At 33.1% G+C, this 23,005-nt stretch overlaps 1 protein-coding gene across 1 annotated transcript; it reads left to right on the top strand.

The window, feature by feature from the left end:
- Positions 1–9,435: 9,435 nt before the first annotated feature.
- On the top strand, positions 9,436–21,921 carry LOC132755627 (uncharacterized). The gene is made up of 12 exons (XM_060746520.1): positions 9,436–10,533; positions 14,242–14,449; positions 14,784–15,009; positions 15,213–15,358; positions 16,202–16,319; positions 17,033–17,196; positions 17,315–17,462; positions 17,845–17,986; positions 18,373–19,055; positions 19,157–19,431; positions 20,078–20,346; positions 20,722–21,921. Exons 1-12 carry the CDS (start codon positions 9,731–9,733, stop codon positions 21,617–21,619), a joined length of 4,080 nt encoding a protein of 1,359 aa, XP_060602503.1. The 5' UTR covers positions 9,436–9,730; the 3' UTR covers positions 21,620–21,921.
- Positions 21,922–23,005: the final 1,084 nt, after the last annotated feature.

Genomic DNA, 23,005 nt, shown 5'->3' with positions numbered 1-23,005 from the left:
CATCCCTTACGCCCCCTAGCACCGGCTTGAGCGATACTCAGTTTTTAACATTTAAAAATGTTGGAAGCAATGATTCCTATCATCGTGGTATTTTCTATCAATGTGAAAAATACCACTTATTGTACATTTTGCTAGCTTTATAACAAATTGTTTCACATTTAGTGCTTTGTTCCTGATATATACGTCAATTGTAACATTACTACAACATAATCAAATGCATGTTTACCTTTTTCAACAGGAGGAAAGCGTGCTTAAATGTGCCTTTAAATAATCATGGTGATTTGAATAGATTACATTAAACCCCAGTCACACTAGAGCTTACGATTACTTGCGACTACCGGCGGCGTGTAAACTCTAGCCATAGGTTTAAGCCTGTTATAAGATGACGTTATTTGAAGGGCTGTTACTCAGTAACATTTTATTTCATAGGATATTATCATAAATTAGATTTAAAGATGTGATTACGAGCCTTGAAAAAAGACAAAATACATGTCGTCCGAAACAGAATGATATTAATGTGACATTATATAAATGTAAGTGTAAATGGTTAGTTAATTAATATAATAATATTTTATTGCCCATAAAATATACATCGATTCTTTTAGATCAACATTATCACACAATATACAAAAGGGTTGAGCCAAACGTTTTTGCAACATTATCGTGGGCCTTCCTTGTAAATGATCTGTGAAAAGGTAAAAATAACAATAAACCAATAACTTGACATTTTTACGTAATTGTATTCAATTTGATATTTTACAATAAAAAAAATCCAATTATCCACGTACCCAACAGAAAATTTCTATAATGTCGTTATGCAGTATTTTTATAATTTGAGTAGCATAAATAATTTTCATTTTCAATTATTTGTCAATCACCATAATAATTGCCAATCTTTTGAAATATATATGAGCCGCGTCATGACAAAACCAACATAATGGGTTTGCGACCAGCATGGATCCAGGCCAGCCTGCGCATCCGCGCAGTCTGATCAGGATCCATGCTGTTCGCTTACCAACCCTATTACAGGTACAGAAACTGATAGCGAACAGCATGGATCCTGATCAGACTGCGCGGATGCGCAGGCTGGTCTGGATCCATGCTGGTCGCAAACCCACTATGTTGGTTTTGTCATGACGCGGCTCATATATTATTCATTCAACGGCGATTTATTTAGCATAATTCCACTTTAAAGGGACATAAGTCAGATGATATTATTATCATTTTTTAAATTTTTATTACCGTTTTGTGCATGAATTCATGACCGACATTTGTATGCTGAAATATTTGATATGTTTATATAACTTCTTACTAACTATTAACTTACAGAATACACAAAAAAGTGTTTGTGTTTAAGAGTATAAAACTTGTATAGGAAGTGTTGACTGACATAACATTTACCCGTTTTTAAGCGGGGTTTATCAATTACTTTAAAGTGTGAATGTTTATCTATTTATTCTACTTTACAAACATAAATTCAATAGTTTTTATTCATTACTACGCTAAAGTTTGTATAATATCTCATTATAGCGCCTGACTTAACCAATATGTCTTTACAGAAAGCCGGTGATAAAAGGGCAAATGTTGTAAAAGATTTCGAGTGTCTTGTAATGAAAGAAGCGTTGTAAATTACGGTGAAACTATGTAAATTGAATATTATGTTCAATTAGAAATGTGTCGGCCTTTTAAAAGGATTAATTCAAAAGGCTTGAATCGCAAGTTATTGATCATTATCAAACGTGATTTAATAAATGTTACGCCTATATAGACATTTCAGTCAGATATATTATTATCCTTGAGGACGAATAAAAAATATCTACAATGTAAAATTGACATTTATAAATTTCAATTAAAAGTTAAAACTTCCAGATGAGACACATATTTCATGAAAATCAAACTTTAGAAAAATGTTCTAAGGTTTTATGAAAAGTTAAAAGATACAAGAAATAATGTATTCATCAGGATATTTGTACTGCGTGACTAACGCAGTAAGGACTGTTTTTGCACATTTAGACCTCTTTTTGGTAATGTTCGTTGATTGGAAGTGCCGTTTGCACTTTGCAAACTACTTTCTTTGTTCACTTCACAATATTCTACTTTTGAAAAAATATTCAAAATATCTATGTAAATTAACATGAATCAGTAGTATTTTGCTTTAAAAGTTTTTGGTCAAATATCAATTAAGGTAGCTGGTTACAGTACAAATGTGTGTCATAATTTATTTACATAGATACATAGATTTAAGGCATGGACGTTACGTCAATGTTATTGTTTATATTCGTATAGGGCACAAAATTCCACCTGTCACTTTTCCCACTATTTGCTGATAATGTATGTCAATAAAAGTTAGACTCAGAAGTGACCCATGTTGACTTAAATTGGTCAAATAGTTAAGAAAAAATGCAATAATATTTACTAATTAACCCAATTAAACGTGTACTTTTAAAGTACGTTTTCGTGGTCAGTTTTGTTTATATCATATTTGATCTACTCATTTGGATGGCTTTTATGATTATGTAGGTATATCATGCATTATGTCATATGATATAGTAAGCCATATACTGTCACACAAATATGTATTGATGCTTTTCAAATATGAGTATAATAAAAGTATTATGTTCCGATATTACAATACAGAAAAAGGAACATTTTAAGATCATATGAAGTACTGTCTTAAACGCAAATAGTTCTATTTTAATATTGTATGAGACATTTTTGTTTTCCTTTGTTGTCCTGGTCGTGTAAATTGATTATGACAAAAGCAGTGTTTTAGAAATATCCCCTGTACTTAAATGACAACTAATTTAATATCCATATATATTATAATTGCTGGTGTTATTGCTAAATTCGTGGTGGTAATATTTGTATTCTCTTTGTACTATATATTGTACCCTTCCCCTATCCCTCCCCCTACATCCCGCCCCCTCCAAAAAAATGTATTTTTAAATTTTTAACTTTATAACGTACTGATCTAGGCTGTAACATGTGTCAAAAAACTTTGTTATCATTAACGACTGTTTCCCACTTTTATTTTGATATTATGTGTCATTGTTAAGTAAATAATAACAGAAGATTGTTGTTTGCATTTAATATTACACTTGTATTATTATAGTATTTGATCAGCACCATATTTTATACAAGCAAAACCATGGGCAAGACATCATATGAACAGCAAGAAAAATGAATATTGAATTATCATACTGTAAAGCTCTGCCGTTCTTTAGATATATATTGCAGTTTGTAATTTTTTTATTAGTTTGTCTAATAGTAGACATGGCACTGACGTGTCCCATTGTAGTTCCCATGAAAACCGCCGTATTAACACATCTGCAGTTGTTTCTAAACACATTGTATCTGCAGGTGTTTCTAAACACATCGCATCTGCGGATGTCTCTAAGATCAAACTTCCGCCATATTCATGTCTAAATATCGAATTCTGGATAAGGCGGTGCTAGGGGGCGTTCATTGTGGCTTGCACTTTCCTGTACAGTCCATGAACAGACACAATCAAGTCAAGACTTCAACATCTCCACTTTTCCTATTTTTGGCGTTCCTTTTGGATTCTCTTTTTCTCTATTTGATATAAAATGGTTTCTAATTGAGAGGCACCAACTTTCATGATATATATGATTGAAAGTTCTGTAAATATTTAGTTACCAACAGCGACGGTATTAATGTTATTTAATATAGATATTAAATATTCCGTATTAAAGTTGTTCAGTATAGAAATAACCTATAGATCAACTCTAATATTTTATTGACAGTGAAACAAACATATCAAAATAGTGATGTACGATAAACATAGATAAATTATAGATCTATCATAAATGCAAGCACTTCTAAATGGATCGTAATTTCGGGTAAGTACTAGTTTATATAGATTTAAGTATATAAATATAAAAGTTATACGGTCGAGTTTAACCTTTTATAGTTTTAAAGTTTTAAAGAAACGTTGAAGAGACATAAAATATTTTTTCCATTTATATCTCAAAAAGATCCAAGATCTACGTATATTTGGAAATATTACTAATTTATATACATTGAATATCATATAAATTCAGTATCGTACCTTAATTAACTTATCGTTTATAAATGTGTTTATTTTGAGAAAAATAAAAACATTCGCATCGTCCCATTTCCAATTAGAACTATTACGCTTACAACTTTGAAAGTTCTTTAAATTATTATAATATCTGAAGTTTGGACAATTCTTTTCCTCTGAAACACGCCAACTCCAGATCTAAGAAAGTAATAAATCTTTGCAGATTAAACATATCATTCGGCGCCTCCTATCATCTTATATTCGATATGCTCGTGTCACTTGGGTAATTGAAAGAAAATCCCAATTCTACTCCTCATCTCTATCCCTAATGTCCAAGCCCCACACCGTCCCCGCTCTGAACCTCTATCCCCACCCATAACCTAAATCTTTACCGCAATCATCCGTCAATACTCAAAAATTCATCATCCTCACTTCAAACTTTTACACGTTTACATCCACTACAAAATTTCATCCCCTCATCAAAATACCTGAGAGTCCAGCCCAAACCAAAACCTCCTACCCCCCCCCCCCCACATACACACACAAAAAAAAAGTATTTGAAGTGAAGTTTATGCGCCTATAGTGCTTAAGTTATAGCAAAGTTTTATAAATGTAATTTATAAGTTATAAACTTAACATTTTACCATATGTGCATGTACTATAGATGCTAAAACAAATGATTAAATAATTGCCATTTTTTTATTTCACTGCTCTATGAGCAAATAAGCTTTCTTCCATTGTTCATCATCATCATCATCATCATCATCATCATCATCATCACCATCATCATCATCATCACTATTATTATTATCATTATTTTTATTATTATTATTGTTATTATCATTATTAATTATAGTTATTATTATTATTATTATTAATTTCAGCATAACATCACGATTTCTCTTATCAGTAAATGACACAATTATTTTCTGAATCAATCAATTAATCGATCAATAAATAAAAACTGTCAGGTTTTTTTTGAAGCGTGATATTAATGGATTAATATGGAGATTTCATTCTTTTATAAACCGTCACATCTTAGATATGGGGTGAATTATGATAAAGTTCGTAACTAGTGATTTTATTGACCCGGAGTAAAACAGATTGATTGAATTCTTTCACAACTTGCTTTGATATAAAATTATAGTAAATATTTCACTGTCAATATTTATCGGAGCGCGTTATTTTACTATGGAGATAAAAGCGAGGTTCGTTCGTGGCCTGTCAACACGCAAGGGCTTTGCGCTCTAATCAGATCACCTTGAATAGTGCAAACATGTGGACAAAAGTACATAGAGGGCTTTTATATTGTTGAGAGAAAAATCTGTAATGGCGGAAATGATTATTAGAAATGACGATTATTACAATATTGAGGTGATAAAAGTAGATTTGTATCCGATTACATATTTGTTCTTGTCAGATAATGATGGTAGCACGGGTTGTGATTTAAATTTTAATATATATCTAAAGACGCTTAACCTACATGGTGTTAGCATTACATAACTTTACACTTTTATATGTTTTTATTATCTGATATACAATACAGAATTGAGGCTCGTCACGACAAAATCAACATAATGGGTTTGCGACCAGCATGGATCCAGACAAGCCTGCGCATCCGCGCAGTCTGATCAGGATCCATGCTGTTCGCTTACAAACCCTATAACAAGTGGAGAAACTAATAGCGAACAGCATGGATCCTGATCAGACCCATTATGTTGGTTTTGTCGTGACACGGCTCAGATGACAGTAAATTTTGTCTGAGATAAATGGAACAGTTTTAATAACTTCATGTATAAGAGAAAAACGTTAAATGAACAATGCTCTAAGATGTCGTTCGGATGCGCAACATTAAATCACTCGGGCTACACCCTCGTGATGTAATTTCTCGTATCCAAACTCCAAACAGTGATTTTATTTAGCGAAAAATCACTGTTAGGGATATATTATTTCTAAATAAATAAGTAACTCTTATTTGGTATATCAATAATTTGGTATAACTAAAATTTGGCATGCGTCTTTTGTTACTTTGACTTTAAAATGGTATAAACGTTGGGCATAAAAAATAAAATCTATATGAAGGCCCTCAAGGGAAATAATTCCGGTCAACGTTGAGCGACTTCTATGAGAACTTTGAAATAGCGACATCCGTCGATATAAAACGGTACAGTCTTAAATAAAGATGATGACTAATAGAATAGAATAGAAGAGAAGAGAATAGAACAGAATAGAATAGAACAATACAGAAAAGTTATAAAAGTGGAATTTTTAATAAATCTTATTTTGATTTAACAATGTTTGACACTTTAAAATATCATGTGAGATACATTTTACAATAAGATGTAAATTTCGTGGATTATATCTTCATTAATAATAGCATGAATAGCTCAAATCAGGTAAGGGAGATAACTATTTCCCTGCAACACACAATTCAAGCATGAGTAGCTTCCCTGTGAAATGTTTGCTTGACGTAGTTAAACAAACACTTAATTTATTTATCCGCATTGTTTGTTTAAAAGATATCAAAACACTCTATAGATATCTTTATCTTTGTTTTTAATGATATAAATGTATGTATATGAAAAAAGATGAGTTTCTAGTTTTTAAAAAATACCTTGAAATTGATTTTAATAGTAATATAAGATATGTTATCTCATTCGACAATAGATGAATAAATCAGAGCTGAACAGAACAGAACGGATCATATTATAGCTAAAGTAGCCCGGAGATTATAAAGTAATTCTTCAAGCTCAAACTTAGATCTCAGGTATTTGATTGATCAGAAACTGCCACGGATTGTACACTGACCAATAAAAATTATGCAATTTGAGACAGAACTCAAAAAAGTATTAAAACATCTAGGACAATTATCATTATAATGAACGAGTGTCCATTTGTATGTATTTTAAATATATAAAAATGAGTGTCAGTCAATAAATGGTAAAAAATGAGATTAGAGTTATTCCCCTTTCTTTAGGTTTTGGATATCATACATACTTCAACGTTTATAGAAATCAATCAATTATTTTAATTGATTTTAATTGATTAATCAATTGATTAATTAAATGTAATCCAAACCGTTGACTGTATAGATTGTATGGTATTTCTATTGATATATTAACCTGTCACTGATACGTGGGTGCGAAGTGCGACACTGTAATATAAACCTTTATTGTGATCGGCCATTCCGTGACTTACATATTTATTTAAGTACCATTGAATATTAAATACTATACTCTTATAGGTATCCCCGAGTATAAATATATTCAAAAATATTTAGACAAAACTAACACTATCCAAACTGTATACACGGGGTCAATTTAATATAAAGAGGGGAAAAAAAGATAGGTTGAACATTTTCACTGGTTTTAATATACAGGTGATAATGTTTTTACCTAAATATAAACATGTGTAGTGTCTGTAAAATTTATGACTATTATTGTTATCATCATCATCATCATCATCATCATCATCATCATCATCATCATCATCATCATCATCATCATTATTATTATTATCATTATTATTATTATTATTATTATTATTATTATTATTATTATTATTATTATTATTGCTATTATTAAATTTATTAACGAAAAAAGTATAACATATTAGCATCGAGAATTGAACAGCTACAATAAAAAAAACTTGATTTAGTGCGAGAATACATTCTTTTGTAACTTCAATCATTAAATTTGCCATTTAACGAAAATCACGAATCTAGAACCCTACTGGGGGTTAACTATCCTTAAATGTTAACATGTATATAACTATTATCGTTATACATACATGTACGAAGAAACAATTTCAAACATTCGAGTAATATTTTAGTACTTTTAAGTTTATAGTGGCAGTCAATCTCGGGTTGAATTTGTATTTATACACCTGATAATGCATGTATTGAATTTCAAAATGATACCTTAGTTTTTTTTATCTCTGTCTAAGGTAGTATTGAATATATGTTAACAACGAGAGATTTTTTTTCTTTATTTTGACAATTGATTAGGGCCATTGACATTAGGTAACTATTCCACGCGGTGATATTTAGACGCACGTGTGTATGAATACACCACCAATTAAGTTAAAAGCTGAATTCAATTTAGAAATTAAAAAAAAAAGTGCATAGCTTTTTTAAAGTATGACATGGCATTTCTATCCCGAGTGATTTAAATTTCTGCCTACAAATTATTTATCTCCCAACGCTATGGGGTTTATACCCACGAGTAATTCTTTGTATGGAAGCATCAAACAAGCTTGCTGGTGTCAACGTGTGCATGAAATATGCAATGACGGTTATTCGGGGTCTTCCTTACTTAGTAAAACCTTTAAAAGTTGCTAGATCATCTTATAAATGTTGGTGTGGATTCAGATAAGTCTGAAAATCCAGTATTTTAATGAATATAGGTATTTTGAGAAGTGGCGTTCTAACACAAGAATATATCAATCAGGTATAAGACATGATGTAGAACAGTACAAAACAGACCTGGTCGTGGTACAAAGCAATATATGAGTAACAGCGAAAAAGAACACAATATAAAAACAAAACAAAAACAAAAAACAAAAAAAAACTAGATAGTAGAACTAGTGTAGAGGATAACAGAACAGAAGACACTACAAAATTATATTGAAAATAAACGCGGCAAACAGATCATAAATATATGCAGGATCACAATAAAAGAACAATTATGTCAGAAAAATAAATTGGTAGCACAATAAGCGGTAAACAGAATTGTGTTTTTTTTTCAAGTACAGTTTTGATGAGCATTATTGAATAAACTTAAACTGTTTCATGACGCTGTACTCAAAAATGAAGTAATACGAGTATACGGCAAATATTAAATAAAACTATAGTTTTTTTGTTGTTGTTGTTTTTTTTTTTCATTTGAAAAGAATATCTTAAATGTCCGATTTCATTAAACTTTTTTTCCTTTGTTATTAATCTTAATTTTCTAAAATCACCCTTGTATAAAACAGCATGATATAAAAAAGAAGGTTAAAAACTAGTATCCCTGGTTCGTGTTAAGAACGCGGGGGCCGAATTTTCGCCCGATACATGAATGACTGATATATATTAAGCTGTCATGTATTTTTAATATATAACAATAACTTTGATATAATATTTAAGTTTTATGAACCCACTTGTTATAACACATCAAGACGATATTTTACACTCTCGGCTTAAAGGTATAAAGACAGAAGATAAACTATTGGGGTTCACATCGGGAAACGAATGGTCTAAATTAATCTAATTTTATTGATAAAATCGCAAAGCAGTGTCTATTCGGTAGATTTATGGTTTTAAATATATTATTTAAACAAATTACCCTTCTATTCAATATAAGAAGATATTTTAATTGTAAATGTTTTTAGTATTGATCAAGGCCCTTTCAGAAAAGCGCTTGTCTGCCTAATTCAAGCTTCCACAAGACCGGAGCGACACTTTAACTGCGGCGCTATTCTTAACTTGAAGACTACCCCACGGAGTGATAAATGCGGAGATTTACCATTGTATTAAAACGTATCAATGTATATATAAAATAATTTAGCTTCGGTATGATACCTCCTTCGAAGTATTTGTTGGTGAGATATTTAACAACTAGACTACATAGATAAAATGTGCCGTTGACACAGAGTATAGTTTCAAATGGAATATCCTAAACTCCGTTGGTGAACACTATCAATTAAGAAATGACGGACACGAATATAAAAAGGAGAGTTACGAAAGACAGCGAGGAGAAGAGTGAAAGTAACGCGAACAGTAAGGACGATGAAAATTTGATGCAAAACTGGAGTTTAACTTTCACGGAATATGCTGTAAATAATCAGTATCCTGGAGAATTTGGAGTGAAAGGCATGGACAATAGTCCGGAACACAGCTCAGAACACCTCCGATCATCCCGTCCACCCGACGGTCGGGGTTACCATCTTGATACTGGTAGACAACCAAATAATCTAGTCGATCCTGTACAAATACACGGAATATTCCAAGCTGGGAGGCAGTCAGAGAACACAAATGTTGCTACTGAAAAGATTGACGTTCAGCTGCCGCAAGCAGAACAATTAAGTGAAGATAAACAGTCTGTCAGTATTGAAGGAAAAGCCATGAGTATTGCTAGGTCACGTGACAAAACTAGTGCACGGACGCGAGAGAGAAACAGTGCACAGCTTAAGAAAAGTGAAAACGCCTCAGTTAAAAGTAATAGGGAAAGTCCTTCTGAGGATATGTCCGAAAAGAATTTACGTGATTATCATGAACGCTTTCAAGGCATTCAAACGGGTCAAAGACATGGAGACCTTAGTGTGCATTCTGTGTTGCCTGCTATAGGTAATCGACAAAGTTCAAGAGAAAAACCGGAAATAATGCGGGTCGGCAGACGTTCACAGGCGGGAAATATACGAAACACTCCTCCGCCGAAAAAAGATGGTTACGGCGGCAAAGTTCAGCCTATTTATGTAAGGCTTCCTGGACAACGAACCGGTCAAATGATGTTGTAAGTTTATATTTGGAAAATTAAATAGCCACAGCTTCACGGAATAAATGTTTCTAGTGAGCAAAACATAGAAAAGTATAGGACTAATCGTATATCATCGCGCAGCTATCTAGTAAAACTAGTTCATATGTCTCTGTTAGTATTCGTTAATAAACATTTACAATATTAAATTGGTATCTTTAAGCGTGTGGGAAGCACTAGCAAACTACGCTAGGGTATTGTGCATTAAAAAGCTGTTTTTATTAAAATTAATAAACAGGAGTTGATGGGATTATAGGATTTTCCTAGCTTTGAGAAAAATAAACATGCCAATTAATCGATATTAATGATTCTAAACGAAATTTGATAATGAATATTTTCGGGTTTCATGGGAAATGATAAATCTTTCTTTCTTTTCTTTCTTTCTTTCTTTCTTTCTTTCTTTCTTTCTTTCTTTCTTTCTTTCTTTCTTTCTTTCTTTTTTTTCTTTCTTTCTTTCTTTTTTCTTTCTTTCTTTCTTTCTTTTTTTCTTTCTTTCTTAAGATACTGATGTTAGGTTGAATTCGAAAGAGAAAGGTTTTTATTAGCATTTTTACAATGTTTTATTATATATTTTATACACGATTTCTTTTTTTAGTGCGTGTGCGTGCGTGTGCATTTTTTTAATATCTATCCCTGTTAAGTGGTAGTGGTAATGGGTGGGTGAATTTGTGAATTATAGATACTGAAAATTATACATGTAAAGTTAAATTATAGTGAATAATGGTTTTGCTTTGTTTTACTATAAGCTTTAAATCCTAAGACAATGGACAACTGTTCTAAAGATTCATTGGGGGAAAAACAACAGAACAAAAACTTTTGATCTAATATATTTGCGTTATCTTAACAAGTTTTACATTGCAAAAACTTTATCCCATTATTTATAACACGACAAAACACGGAATTGTTCTTAACTGTTTGTGCAATACTGCATACTAATTTTCTTTACAAATACTTTTCAGATTAAATCATACCAAATTCAAGATATCTTTGTTCGGAGGCGAAAAATAGAGATACGAAGATAAAGCCCAATCATCTTTAACCCCTCTAATTCTAATGTCTTGGCCTAATAACAAAAACACATTTAGGCCTATATATGAATATTAGAACTATACAGTATAATAATATATAAGAGTAGCACTGCTTATAAGATGAAACAAATGTTTAAAAGATATAGCCGCTGTCGTTATTTTAATTGATATAAAATCATCAATATCAGAAGTTTAAGACTAAGTGATTTTCATTAAACAAATGCTTTTTAGAGATCTTTTTACAGTTCTTAAATTGTATCAATAAAAGTTAAACACTATTTCGACACGAAAACAAACTCGTAAACTGTTAAATTTATGTATTTTAACTCCGGCATGGAATGCATTGTATCTCGTTCATGATGGTTTCATTATTTATGACGTTAAAATCAGTTTAAACGTGAACTGAATGCAATGCTTTAACATGATTTAAAATGTATCAAATATTTGAAAACATCTGTTAATAAAAAAGAACTTGATATGTCTTATGCGTATACATTATTACTACAATCGAATTTGATGCATTATTGACACAATTAAAGTTGATACATTATTTTCACAATAATATTTGATACATAATTACCACAATAAAATTTGATACATAATTACCACAATAAAATTTGATGCATTATTTCATCAATTACATATGGAAAATATTTCTACAATTGGATTTCACAAGTACTTTAAAAGTGTCAAGCTTCAATAAAATTACAATTTTTTCGAAACGCGGTGGCGGTGGTGTCGCACTTGTCGTTGTGTCGTCGTCGTTTTCAAACTTAATCTCAAATTAATTGTAGTCTTTTAATAACGATTGTGATTTTTTTGTAAATATGTTTATTTTAAGTTTCTCTTTCTCTCATCGAAGTTCAATATTCTATGCTCTCGAATATGTTAAAAAATGAAGACCGACTATAGATTTATAAAAAAAAATAAAAAAATAAAACAACAAAAAAAAACGATTACATATATTTGGCAATTTCGTCATTTCTCGTATCAAAATATAATCATTGATATCGCGTGCAGATGACAATAACGACGCTTCATTGTTTCATCAAGTCACGGAAAAAGCGGAAAATACCGATCTTTCCCGATCGTTGGATAGATATACTACTTCATAACACTTTTTGGGCTTTCAAACAATTCACCTGTTTTATTGAAACAGAAATATTGCAACATGGGGTTAAGAATTAAAACATGCACACAAATAAAGCTCATTCAAGATTTCGGCCGTGAAACTTTACCCCCCGCCCACACCGTATAACTTCAAAGGTATTTAATTACATTGTCATAGCTTGAGCTCCAGATAATGAGTCAAATGTTCAATTTATCTTGCTAAAAATACAGAAATATAGTCCAATGTTTGACCTTGATGAAATACCGTCTTATGGTCTAATAGATAGTTTATATAATAAAAATTCAGGTTACTAAATACCTGTATAAATACACTACATTTTATCCATTTATTATCAATAAGAAATACGTTATTTAAAAATGCTGTACAGGAGATGTTTCTATAGCCCGCATGTTTTCGAAAATACTAAAATTTTGCTTATAAATTAACCTTATAACAAAAACAGTTTTCGTTAGATTTACGTGTACTTCCGGCCATTTTACGACCGACGCTACAATTGGGGTCAGAAAAAAAAATCCGCTTAGGGACATGTAAGGAAAAAGTCTAGTTAGGTTACGATACGGAAGGTCTGTCGCTGTACCCAGGCGTCTTTTTATTTCTACGCTTTAAAGATACATTTGGTCTTTTAATCGAATGAAGACAAACAATAATCTATTGACTTATGCGAGTATATCGTTGTATCGTAAACCCGAAAATAAAGGGACAATACTAACTATGTATACATGGAATAAAACGACTATAAATTCAATGGAATCGTGAATTTTTTCTAACGATTAATGATATACTTAAGACCATGATTATGAAATGTCAAATATTTCAATGAACGCTGCAATGTACTTAACTTCTACCATTTTAATCTGTTAAATACTCGTAGTTGTGTAAATATTTATAGTTTTAATATTTATGTGTTGTATTAAAACATTTTCATCTAATCAAACATATTCGTTAATCTGTTTACAGATTTGTTAATTACATTGTATGCATTAAACCTTTTTAAGCTTATCTGACTGTGGCTGTCTGCAGACTACCGCATTAAGATGTCACTGACTTTAAACTAATTTTTATTGTACCGTGAACCCATTTTATATTTGTTCAAAACGTGTTTGTTATTAGTGATATTTATCTGAAATATACCTAAGTTTTAGCAGATTACCTTACTTTATAATATTTTTTTCAATTAGGAAAATTAATAGTTCAATTTTATTTGGTGGATTTTTATAGCACAAGGATATATGTTGCCTTTCGCCACTGTTTGTTCGAATCCAGGGACTCTGGATGCAGCTTTGCAGCTTTCCAGCTAGGTTACGGAAGGGTGCTGGTGTCTGAAATCATGTACGGTGACCACCTGAGGTTGGTGACCACCTTTGGGTTTCCGCCACGAAAAAAAAGTAATGAAAATCGCAGTATGTCGTCCATAGTGCCGTAGTGGCTTAGAAACCCACAAAAACAAGGATATACTACTATTTTATTGAAGGATACATAAATAATAATACGTGTAATCATATTAAGTGTTGTTTGTTTTAATTTCAGCGCGGAAATGAACCAGCAGTCAGGTCAAGTCCGGATTGTTGGTCGGGACAAGGAGAAGGAAATGCTGGCGCGACTGGCATGGTTACTGCTAGATGCCGGTACATCCGCTCTCCGTGCCACGTTCGATAGCATACATCCGCCTCTCAATCTGCGGGAACACTTGAGACAGTCGCACGTGAAACCCGTGCTTCAGAGACTCATGCAACAGGTGATTACAAAGCATTTTCTAGTATTATAGATAAGCTCTTCTATCTTATTGAAGTATAGACAATCAACGGATACTTTGCCGATACAATTTATGTTGATGTATATGTATTTAGATTTTAAATGTCTAATTATGTGTTGTCCTGGTGTATTTAACAGGTAAGCACTTGGGTAGAACCTCCATGATTCAAATTGTGTACTTTTTCTGCCTAATGAAATTGTCACCAACAACATCATGGGAAAAGTTTTTTGAAGTTGGTACAGATAATCATTCTGTCACAGCTTATCCTTTATATAGTATTTATATGTTTTATAATATGTATTATATTTTCATACAGGCAATTCTAACAGACAAACAATGGCAACTTTTATATCCGGTCAAGAAGAAACACGTGTCGTCACAGAAATATGACAGCAGAACTTTGATCATCCTCCTTGAGACAATCTGCCATCTTTGTCCACCATACCCTCATGGCTGGGGCAAGGAACCACTCCCTAAAGACGGGTCACTAAGTGCAGATATAGTTCGTCTGCAGCTTCTTTTCCAAGACATTGCAAGACGCGGTAAGAATCATAGTCTGACACATCCCAGTTTTGATACCTGTTTGTGACATTAAGTAACCCTTATTATTTTTACATTTAAAAATTATTTTGTCGGCTGCAGCAGTAATAGTTATTTAATAATTGAAACACATCTGATCGGGAAAACTGTATGTAAGTATGTAAAGTTTTTTAACAAATATTATGATGCTAATTTCTTTCCATAGAGGCTATAGCTGGAGAAGCATATGTTCCGTGGTTTATTCAAATTCGTGACGTCATCGTGCGTCTTGGAGGTCCTCCAATCAGAATCAAGATAACAAGAATAGAGTCTGAGATGATAAATTTAGACATGCAGCAACATTACATTCAGGTAGCGTTTAGCTTTTCCTCTAACGCTTAAAGGAATCATTAGCCTAAAACTGATGCCCTCTTTTGCTGCTCCTATAGCGAAGCCATACTTTTTTCTTTTGCGTTTTAGCAATTAGTACACTTATAGTGATTTAGTATTTTATATGGAAATCAAAATACCACTTTGTGAATTAACATATGCTACCCTTATCACAAACTGTATAACATTCAGGTGATGAGCAACTCACATTTTATAAATTAAACATAAAGCACATATTAAAATTTTGCCCTTTCTTCAAAAAGAAAAATAAATAGTATTTATTTCTTATGTATAGTCTGCCTTTAAGGCTACCCTAATGAGTCTAATAATACTAAAATATAGACTGAATTCTATTTTATCATACGCCTATTTTCGACAATATCTTAAGCATATTTTTTCACGTGAGAGGGTGCTTCTCTACTGTGGCGTCTTTTAGAAAATAACTTAAAAACTTTACTTGGAATCCTATGAAGTCCTGAAAATAATCACATATAAATCTGAGTGTAATATAGTGAACTCGGTTTGTCACAAAACATGACATTAAAAACCGTATAGCCGGATGATGTATCAGAATTCAATTAAGCTAAAGTTGTTTGTATGAATTCGGTAAAATCCGTCATTTTCCCTTTATGATGTATTCACAAAACAGCTTGGTCTTTTGGTCTAAAAAATAGAAAATGTGAAATATGGTTAAAAAAATGAATGTCATATGATTGAACAGTCAAGTCCGTTACAAATGAAACTTACATTAAAGCTTTTAAGTTGATTTGATAAACTTGAATAAATTTCCAAATGTTTTATTCCGAATCATTTGTTTTACAACAGACGCTCAGAGAAACATGGCAGCCGGACGTTATACAGAAACTTGAGAAGGTGCATGAATTTCGCACCAAGACGTCAAAGGTCAGAAAAGCGTATGCTAATTCAAAAGGAGTCGAAGAAGGTAAATTTAGAAAACAAAATTAAAGCATTATATATGGACAATTACAAAAAAGTAAATAATCAAAAGCACTCAATATTGGACAAGAGTCATTTATTAAAATAAATCATTACATATTTGTACTGAAATTCGCTGGTTCCAATTAGTAAGATATACAAATCAAAGTAAGTACGTGAATAAATTTAATTGATCTTCTTAGGCTTTTTAGGATAGTACAAATTAGTAGGCGATAATATTAAATTTCGTAAGATTTACGGATATAAGATTGCTATATACTAGTCAGAAAATTTTGTAGATTTCCTAATGGTCTTTATTTATCAAGGGAAATAAATCAGGCAAAAGTACCTAAAATAAGATTGTTGGCGAGTTTTTCCCCGCCTTTTAAGTAATTATTTTATTTCATACAGGTGTTTGAATATAAAAATGTCATGAAAATTTTGTTAATGGCACGAACGTGAAAAAAATCGTACAAGTTTTATCACGTTTTAATTTTATACACGTGTCGTACAAAAGACAACCTGACACAACGAGGATGTGCGATTAAGTACAATCTCGTCATCTGTTAACGCCGATTTATATGTAATAATGAATAAAAGATGTAAGAGCGATATTTTTTTTGTGTGATCATGATTCTGCAAGCGTCTATAGGTGCTGCTCCAACACTGTAATAGTGAGTTAAATCCTTTGTTAATATACTGATTTTATGTACTTTTCAGGACTTTCACCAGAAGATAGGGCAACATTAAAGAAGACGTATAAACTTCTGGTGGAGAATGTACAAGCAGAAGATGTTATAGATCGTCTGCAGCAGTCACAGGTCATCAAGTTCTCCGACAGACAGGAAGTGCTCAGCGTCTCTAAGAAACAAGAACGCATGCAGGCACGTGATTTAGAATATTTCCTAATGTAAATTCATATGAAATGTATTTATTGGCTTTACAAAAGGTGTCCATCTTTTTTGCAAGGTCAAGTCAATTGTCCTCTTATTTTCATTTCAGATGCTTTTAGATAAGTTGGCAGATTCCAAGCTACCTTATGCACTAAAGGCTTTATTTGATGCAATGAAGTTTAAATACAAAAAGTTATACGAGCACGTGATGGCCATTAGAAAGCAGACGTACAAAGAAGGCGTGGTCAATACAATAGGTACCTTTTCTCAATGAATTTTAATGTTCACAATGAACGCAACATACATTCATCTATGCTGTGCGGCCTGATTAGTACGTACGTTATAGTGTAGCAATATTATAATTAATATAGTTTACGAAAATTATTTGATAACTAGAATTTAGTTTCTAATAATAATGTATGTTATTTTTTCTTCCCTAGATTTGATTCATAGCTTTGTAGGTTAAAGTATGTTTTGAATTGTTGATTTCTTATGGAGTATAAAACACAATTGGTCTTGCTTGATCAATTTAAAGATAAATTACGAAGTTGTTGATAACTAAATTTTCAAAAATGACGGTTCATATATCAATATTAATTTGTATGTTACCTAAATAAGTGTTTTTCACTATCACCACAGATGTGTCCGGCATTGTTCACGAGGCTCTCGTCAGTCATTATAAGACGAAGTTTTCACGTGTTTATCCTTTCCCTTGGAGTGATAATATTCATGGAACCATACGAGATATATACACGCCATTAGAAATTGTTGACAGTAACGGGTAGGTTAACGTACTTAATTTGTGTTCCCTGTATTGTTTTTGAAATTGTGTACATGCATTAAAGTTTAACATTGCTAAAAATGAGAGTTACTTTTGTTTTTTATTGTCTTGATATGGAAGTTATGTATGCATGAGACAAGATATTTTGCTTTATTCATAATCGAACGTCAGTATTTTCGCATTTATTTCTCGATAAGGTAACATTCAAAATGGAATGTATTGAAAAACTCCCCATTTACGTCACATCCGATAGGGGAAGTAATTCTTCCTCGACGCGTTTTACAATTTAAATTTTAATCTTATTATCAAATGTCCTTAATTATTGAGCACAGAATCGGTTAATGATAAAGAATTCGTATTTATTTATTATTTTGTTATTTTTACAGTCACAAACTCCACAGCAATGAATTACTTCCGGCCCCTTGTCCAGCTGGATCCGGTCGCGGAAACCGAATAATGCTTGAAGGAACAAGCGGAAGTGGAAAATCTGTCCTTTGCGCGTGGATCGCATACACGTGGGCAACACATCCGGACTTCTTTAAGAACAAGTTCAAACATCTGTTATATTTGAATTCATCTTCAATGGAGGGTAATTTGGAAACCGCTGTGTACAAAAGTCTGTTTCCGGACAATTTTAAAATTAGCATCAACGAATTTTGGAATATGTTGGAAAGTAGATCGAGCGAAGTTCTAGTCATAATTGACGATTACGACAAAGGTCAAAACGTAGATTTGACCAGCCTCATTTCCGGTTCAAGATTGAGAGAAGGTACCATTCTGAACGCAGTCAATCCAGACTTTGTTCAAAACAATTCATTGACACCGGATATAAAATGGTTCAATTTAGGCTTTAATGAAATTCATATCCGCAGGTGCTTCCGTAACTGTGTGACTTTGTCCGAGTTAGAGCACGAGGACTTTGAGAAGTTATATCATCTGGCTGGTAGAGAGTCTTGGCCCCTTCGTCAGCACCTTGTAAACCCCATGCTTGCTGTTACAGCTTTTGGGGTTTTCAGTGTGCTTCGGAAGGGAACAATGTTGAAAGAAATGAAAACTACCTGCGACTTACTTTGAGAAAAACGGTTTTTCTGCTTTTGGCAACGCTCAAAAAGCGTAGGGCAGAAAATATAATTATTATGAGGGTTTTGAATTTTCCGGGTGAATTTTAAGTGCAAAAAGAAAAAATTAGACAATTTGCTTATGTTGTTTTTGATGGGGAAAAAAATGGGAACTTTACCGAAGCAGACGTCATACAGGAAACGAAGGATCCGATTGTTCTTAAATTTGGTGCTTTTAGCAAGTTTACACAGGGGTCAAAGTTGAAATTCTCATGCGGAATATCTGCTGATTTTCTGGCAGCACGTCATATTGCTGACATGGTCTATGACGACATTGAAACCACAATCTTAAAGAATAAAATGGTCAAATTTTCCAGATACGCTCAGGTATAGTTTTTAGATGGCAGTCATCAAAGATGACTATTTTATACATCATTTTTTCACTTGCCTCTCTTTTAATTCCTTTGATAGGGGCTTCCGCGGCTAAATAATTAAGATCGTTGACTTCAAAGTTCTTGCTCCTCACGGCTATGGGCTCGATTCCTGTCAGAAATTGCGGATTCTTTAATGCAAGGAAGTTTTTCAGATAGCTTACGAAACGTCGGTGGTTCTCGTGTGCCGTTCGTGCCTGGAATAATGCACGGAGGAACACATGAGATTTGCTTCCACCATTAAACATATAATTATCTGGCGCGCTATTCATTTAGTATTAGGTAAAAATGTCCTTTTTAACGTTTGTTTGCATATAATAAAAATAAAATTTGTTTAGTTTAGTGTAAGATCGAAATATATTTCACCTCGTGAACACCAAAAGTTCACATTTCACTCGTGGCTACGCCACTCGTGAAATATACCTTTTGGTGCTCACTCGGTGAAATACATTTGTATATTCCGATCTTACACTGAACTTAACAAATATCCTCTATGTATTGTGAATCGATTCCAATCTAATAAGGTTAAAATTAATGAATGAAGTCATAATCGAAACTAGTCCAATATATTTGTTTCATAACTACTGTTACCTTATTTACAGATGATGTCATTCTTGTATGGACAGTACCGGGACGATATTGACACCCAGATTCTCCAGTCACTATTTGATCAACTTGCTGCAAGAAACGAATATTGTATCCGGGGATTCCATTTACCAGCCCCGTCATTGAGCACGCCTACCGGAAGTGAGGGCAAAGTGAAGGTACCACGTGGTGTTCTTCAAGATTTCGCCACTAGTTTGCAATGTCTCGCAGAATGTCCAGAAAGACAGGACGTCATTTGCACCATCACTCAATCGCTCCCACTAAGGTACTAATTCTATTAACATCTCATTAAATATTTAGTGGAAACTTTATCTTACCGACACTTCTAAGTTCGTAAACATAAAGAAACGTCAACCTTAAGCGGTAGATTGAACTTCTGTTCGGATATCCTTACCGCAGAACAACCAATTTTAGGTTTACTAAATTGATACCTCTAACATATAGAAATAAATTTTATAAGTAAAAGATCGATAAAATCCTCAAAGAATCATAAAGCAAAGGTTTCTATAAAACATTCATTACACCACTAACAAAATTTATAGTCATGATATGTATAAGGGAAACAACTCAAAACAAACTAAAGTCACAACGCCCAGTTGATATAATGAAATAATAAGAGATTTATTTCATATTTGGACAGGCTGATCATCAAGATGGACTCTATGTTAACAATCAAGTGTGTACAGGGCCTCTGTTTGTGTCTGGAAAACAACGAGTGTGTCGTACAAGAGTTAGAAATTGAAGTACACCAGTATCATCATTTTGAGATGCCGCTGCTACTTCGTCTAGCAAAGTCTTTCAGTAAATGTTCGAACCTACACTCTGTCAAAATCACTTGGTCGTCATTAGATGTGATGGCGAAATTTCTGGCCCAGTTAATGGACAACAATCAAGCAATCGACACTGTTGTACTAACTGAAGACCTCAGCAGGAATCCGGTTAATGTTAAACAGATTTCAGCGGTGACTTGGGCGGCGCTTCAGTCCGCTTGTACTAGCATGACATCGGTTGAAAATCTGTCATTCTTGTCTTGTAGAGTGACAGCCATTGTAAACCACGTATTACAGTATATGCCAACAACCATTGCGCATGTCAACCTTACAGGATGTGCCTTGAACCTGATGTGTGCGGGTCAGATAGCGAGCTATCTCCATGGTAACACAGATATACGTTTGTTTGATGTTAGCTACGCAAACATTAACAGTAGTGAGTTTGTAGCTATATTTCAAGGCATGCAGATGTGTGAAGGTATTCAGACTGTGCGTGTGCGTGGGGCACGCCTCGACCGACCGTGCGTTATCGCTCTGGCGGAATACATCAAACTTACACACTCTCTACAGGTCATTGACCTGAGTGATAGCGAACTTAATACGGAGATGTGCACGAGACTTGTCACAGCAATTAAACAGAACAGAACATTACAGAAACTTGTGTTCAATAACACGAGAATAACAGTTGAAGGGCGTAGAGTTATTGCAAAAACAAAGTCCAAGGTTCAACGAGTGTATGTGGAAGGTTTAGTCCCTATCTACGGTTAAACGGAAACAAACGAGAGCACAAGAATCTGCTGCTTGGTTAAAAATAACTAATTACTGAACTAACTGAATATTTATAGTTTGAATCTATGACATACCAGTATAAAGTGAGAGCTTATTAAATTACCTAATGAAGCCTTCCATCAACCTTGACCCCTCAATATTATACATGTAAGTATACACATGTATAGGTCGTCTTCATATATTTCTATTCTAAAATGTATGTTCCTTTGGACACATTCAAAGTTGATTTTAAGTTTTTAAGGTTTTAGATGTAAGAGCGCATTTTCAGTAATATTTGCCACAATAAAATAAGAATTATTGCATTTAAAATAAAAATGTACCGGTAATTTAAAAAAATGACAAGTTCAAACTATTATATGAATATTGATATCAGAAAATTATCTATATACCTTATGTATGTTTTCTTTAATACAGTAACAGTCTTTATTTGAATTTATATTTTTAATAGATATTTTTAAAAGATATTTTTTCTGCATTTAGTATACACTTTTCATTGGAGAAAAAATACACAAAATATACGTAAATGTATGTATATCTTACCGGACAACTAAAGTGAAATATTTTTGATAGTTCACTTACATCTAGAAATGACCAAGTTTTATTTGTAATATAAATATTATTTATTGGCATTATCAGTAAAACTTTTATAAGCAAATGATTGAAATGTTTATTTTTTATTTATTTGAAACTATTCTATTATATAAAATGATGATCTTGATTGAAATATGTAAGAAATAAATGGTAATTTACTATATGATTTTTTACATTTTGTTTATGTCCCACCATTACATTATGAAGACACCAGAACAGAGTTTTGCAAGGTTTTTTTTGTTATACTTAAACAGTTTTAAGCCCCATTTACACAGTCCCGGTTTGGCATCCCGGTTTGCCACGGTTTAGTCCACCGGGATCAACCGTGGTTAACCGGCGTAGAGCCGGAGTGATTCCGTGAAGTACCGGGACAAACCTTGGTGAACCGGGACAAACCAGCAGATCGCCACGGTTGCATTAAAATGTTTAATACAACAGAGGCTCAACGGCACTTACCGGGAAGGAAGCACAGAACCGTGTTCTATCGGCTTGGCACCGGGAATCGTCGGGGAACCACCGTATCTATACCGCATCCATACCGAGCAAACCGTATTAAGTAGGGATGCGTGTTAATCACGGCAGAGCCCCGGTAATGACACGATGTCGTCACGATAAAAACAGGCAGAGCTACGGTACAGCCAGGGTACATTGCGGTTATTGGCGACAACGCTCCGGTTGGACCCGGTAATGTCCCGGATATTGCCGGCAAGTCCCGGTTATACAACGGCGATAGACGGTGGCGTCACGACCTCATGCCGATAACAGGCAATTTTA

The sequence above is a fragment of the Ruditapes philippinarum genome, unplaced genomic scaffold, assembly GCF_026571515.1.
Source record: "Ruditapes philippinarum isolate M1 unplaced genomic scaffold, ASM2657151v2 ctg1711_1_1_1_1, whole genome shotgun sequence".
Taxonomy (NCBI): Eukaryota; Metazoa; Mollusca; class Bivalvia; order Venerida; family Veneridae; genus Ruditapes; species Ruditapes philippinarum.
The sequence above is the reverse complement of the archived record's forward strand: the minus strand, read 5'-3'. Positions and strand labels throughout refer to the sequence as shown.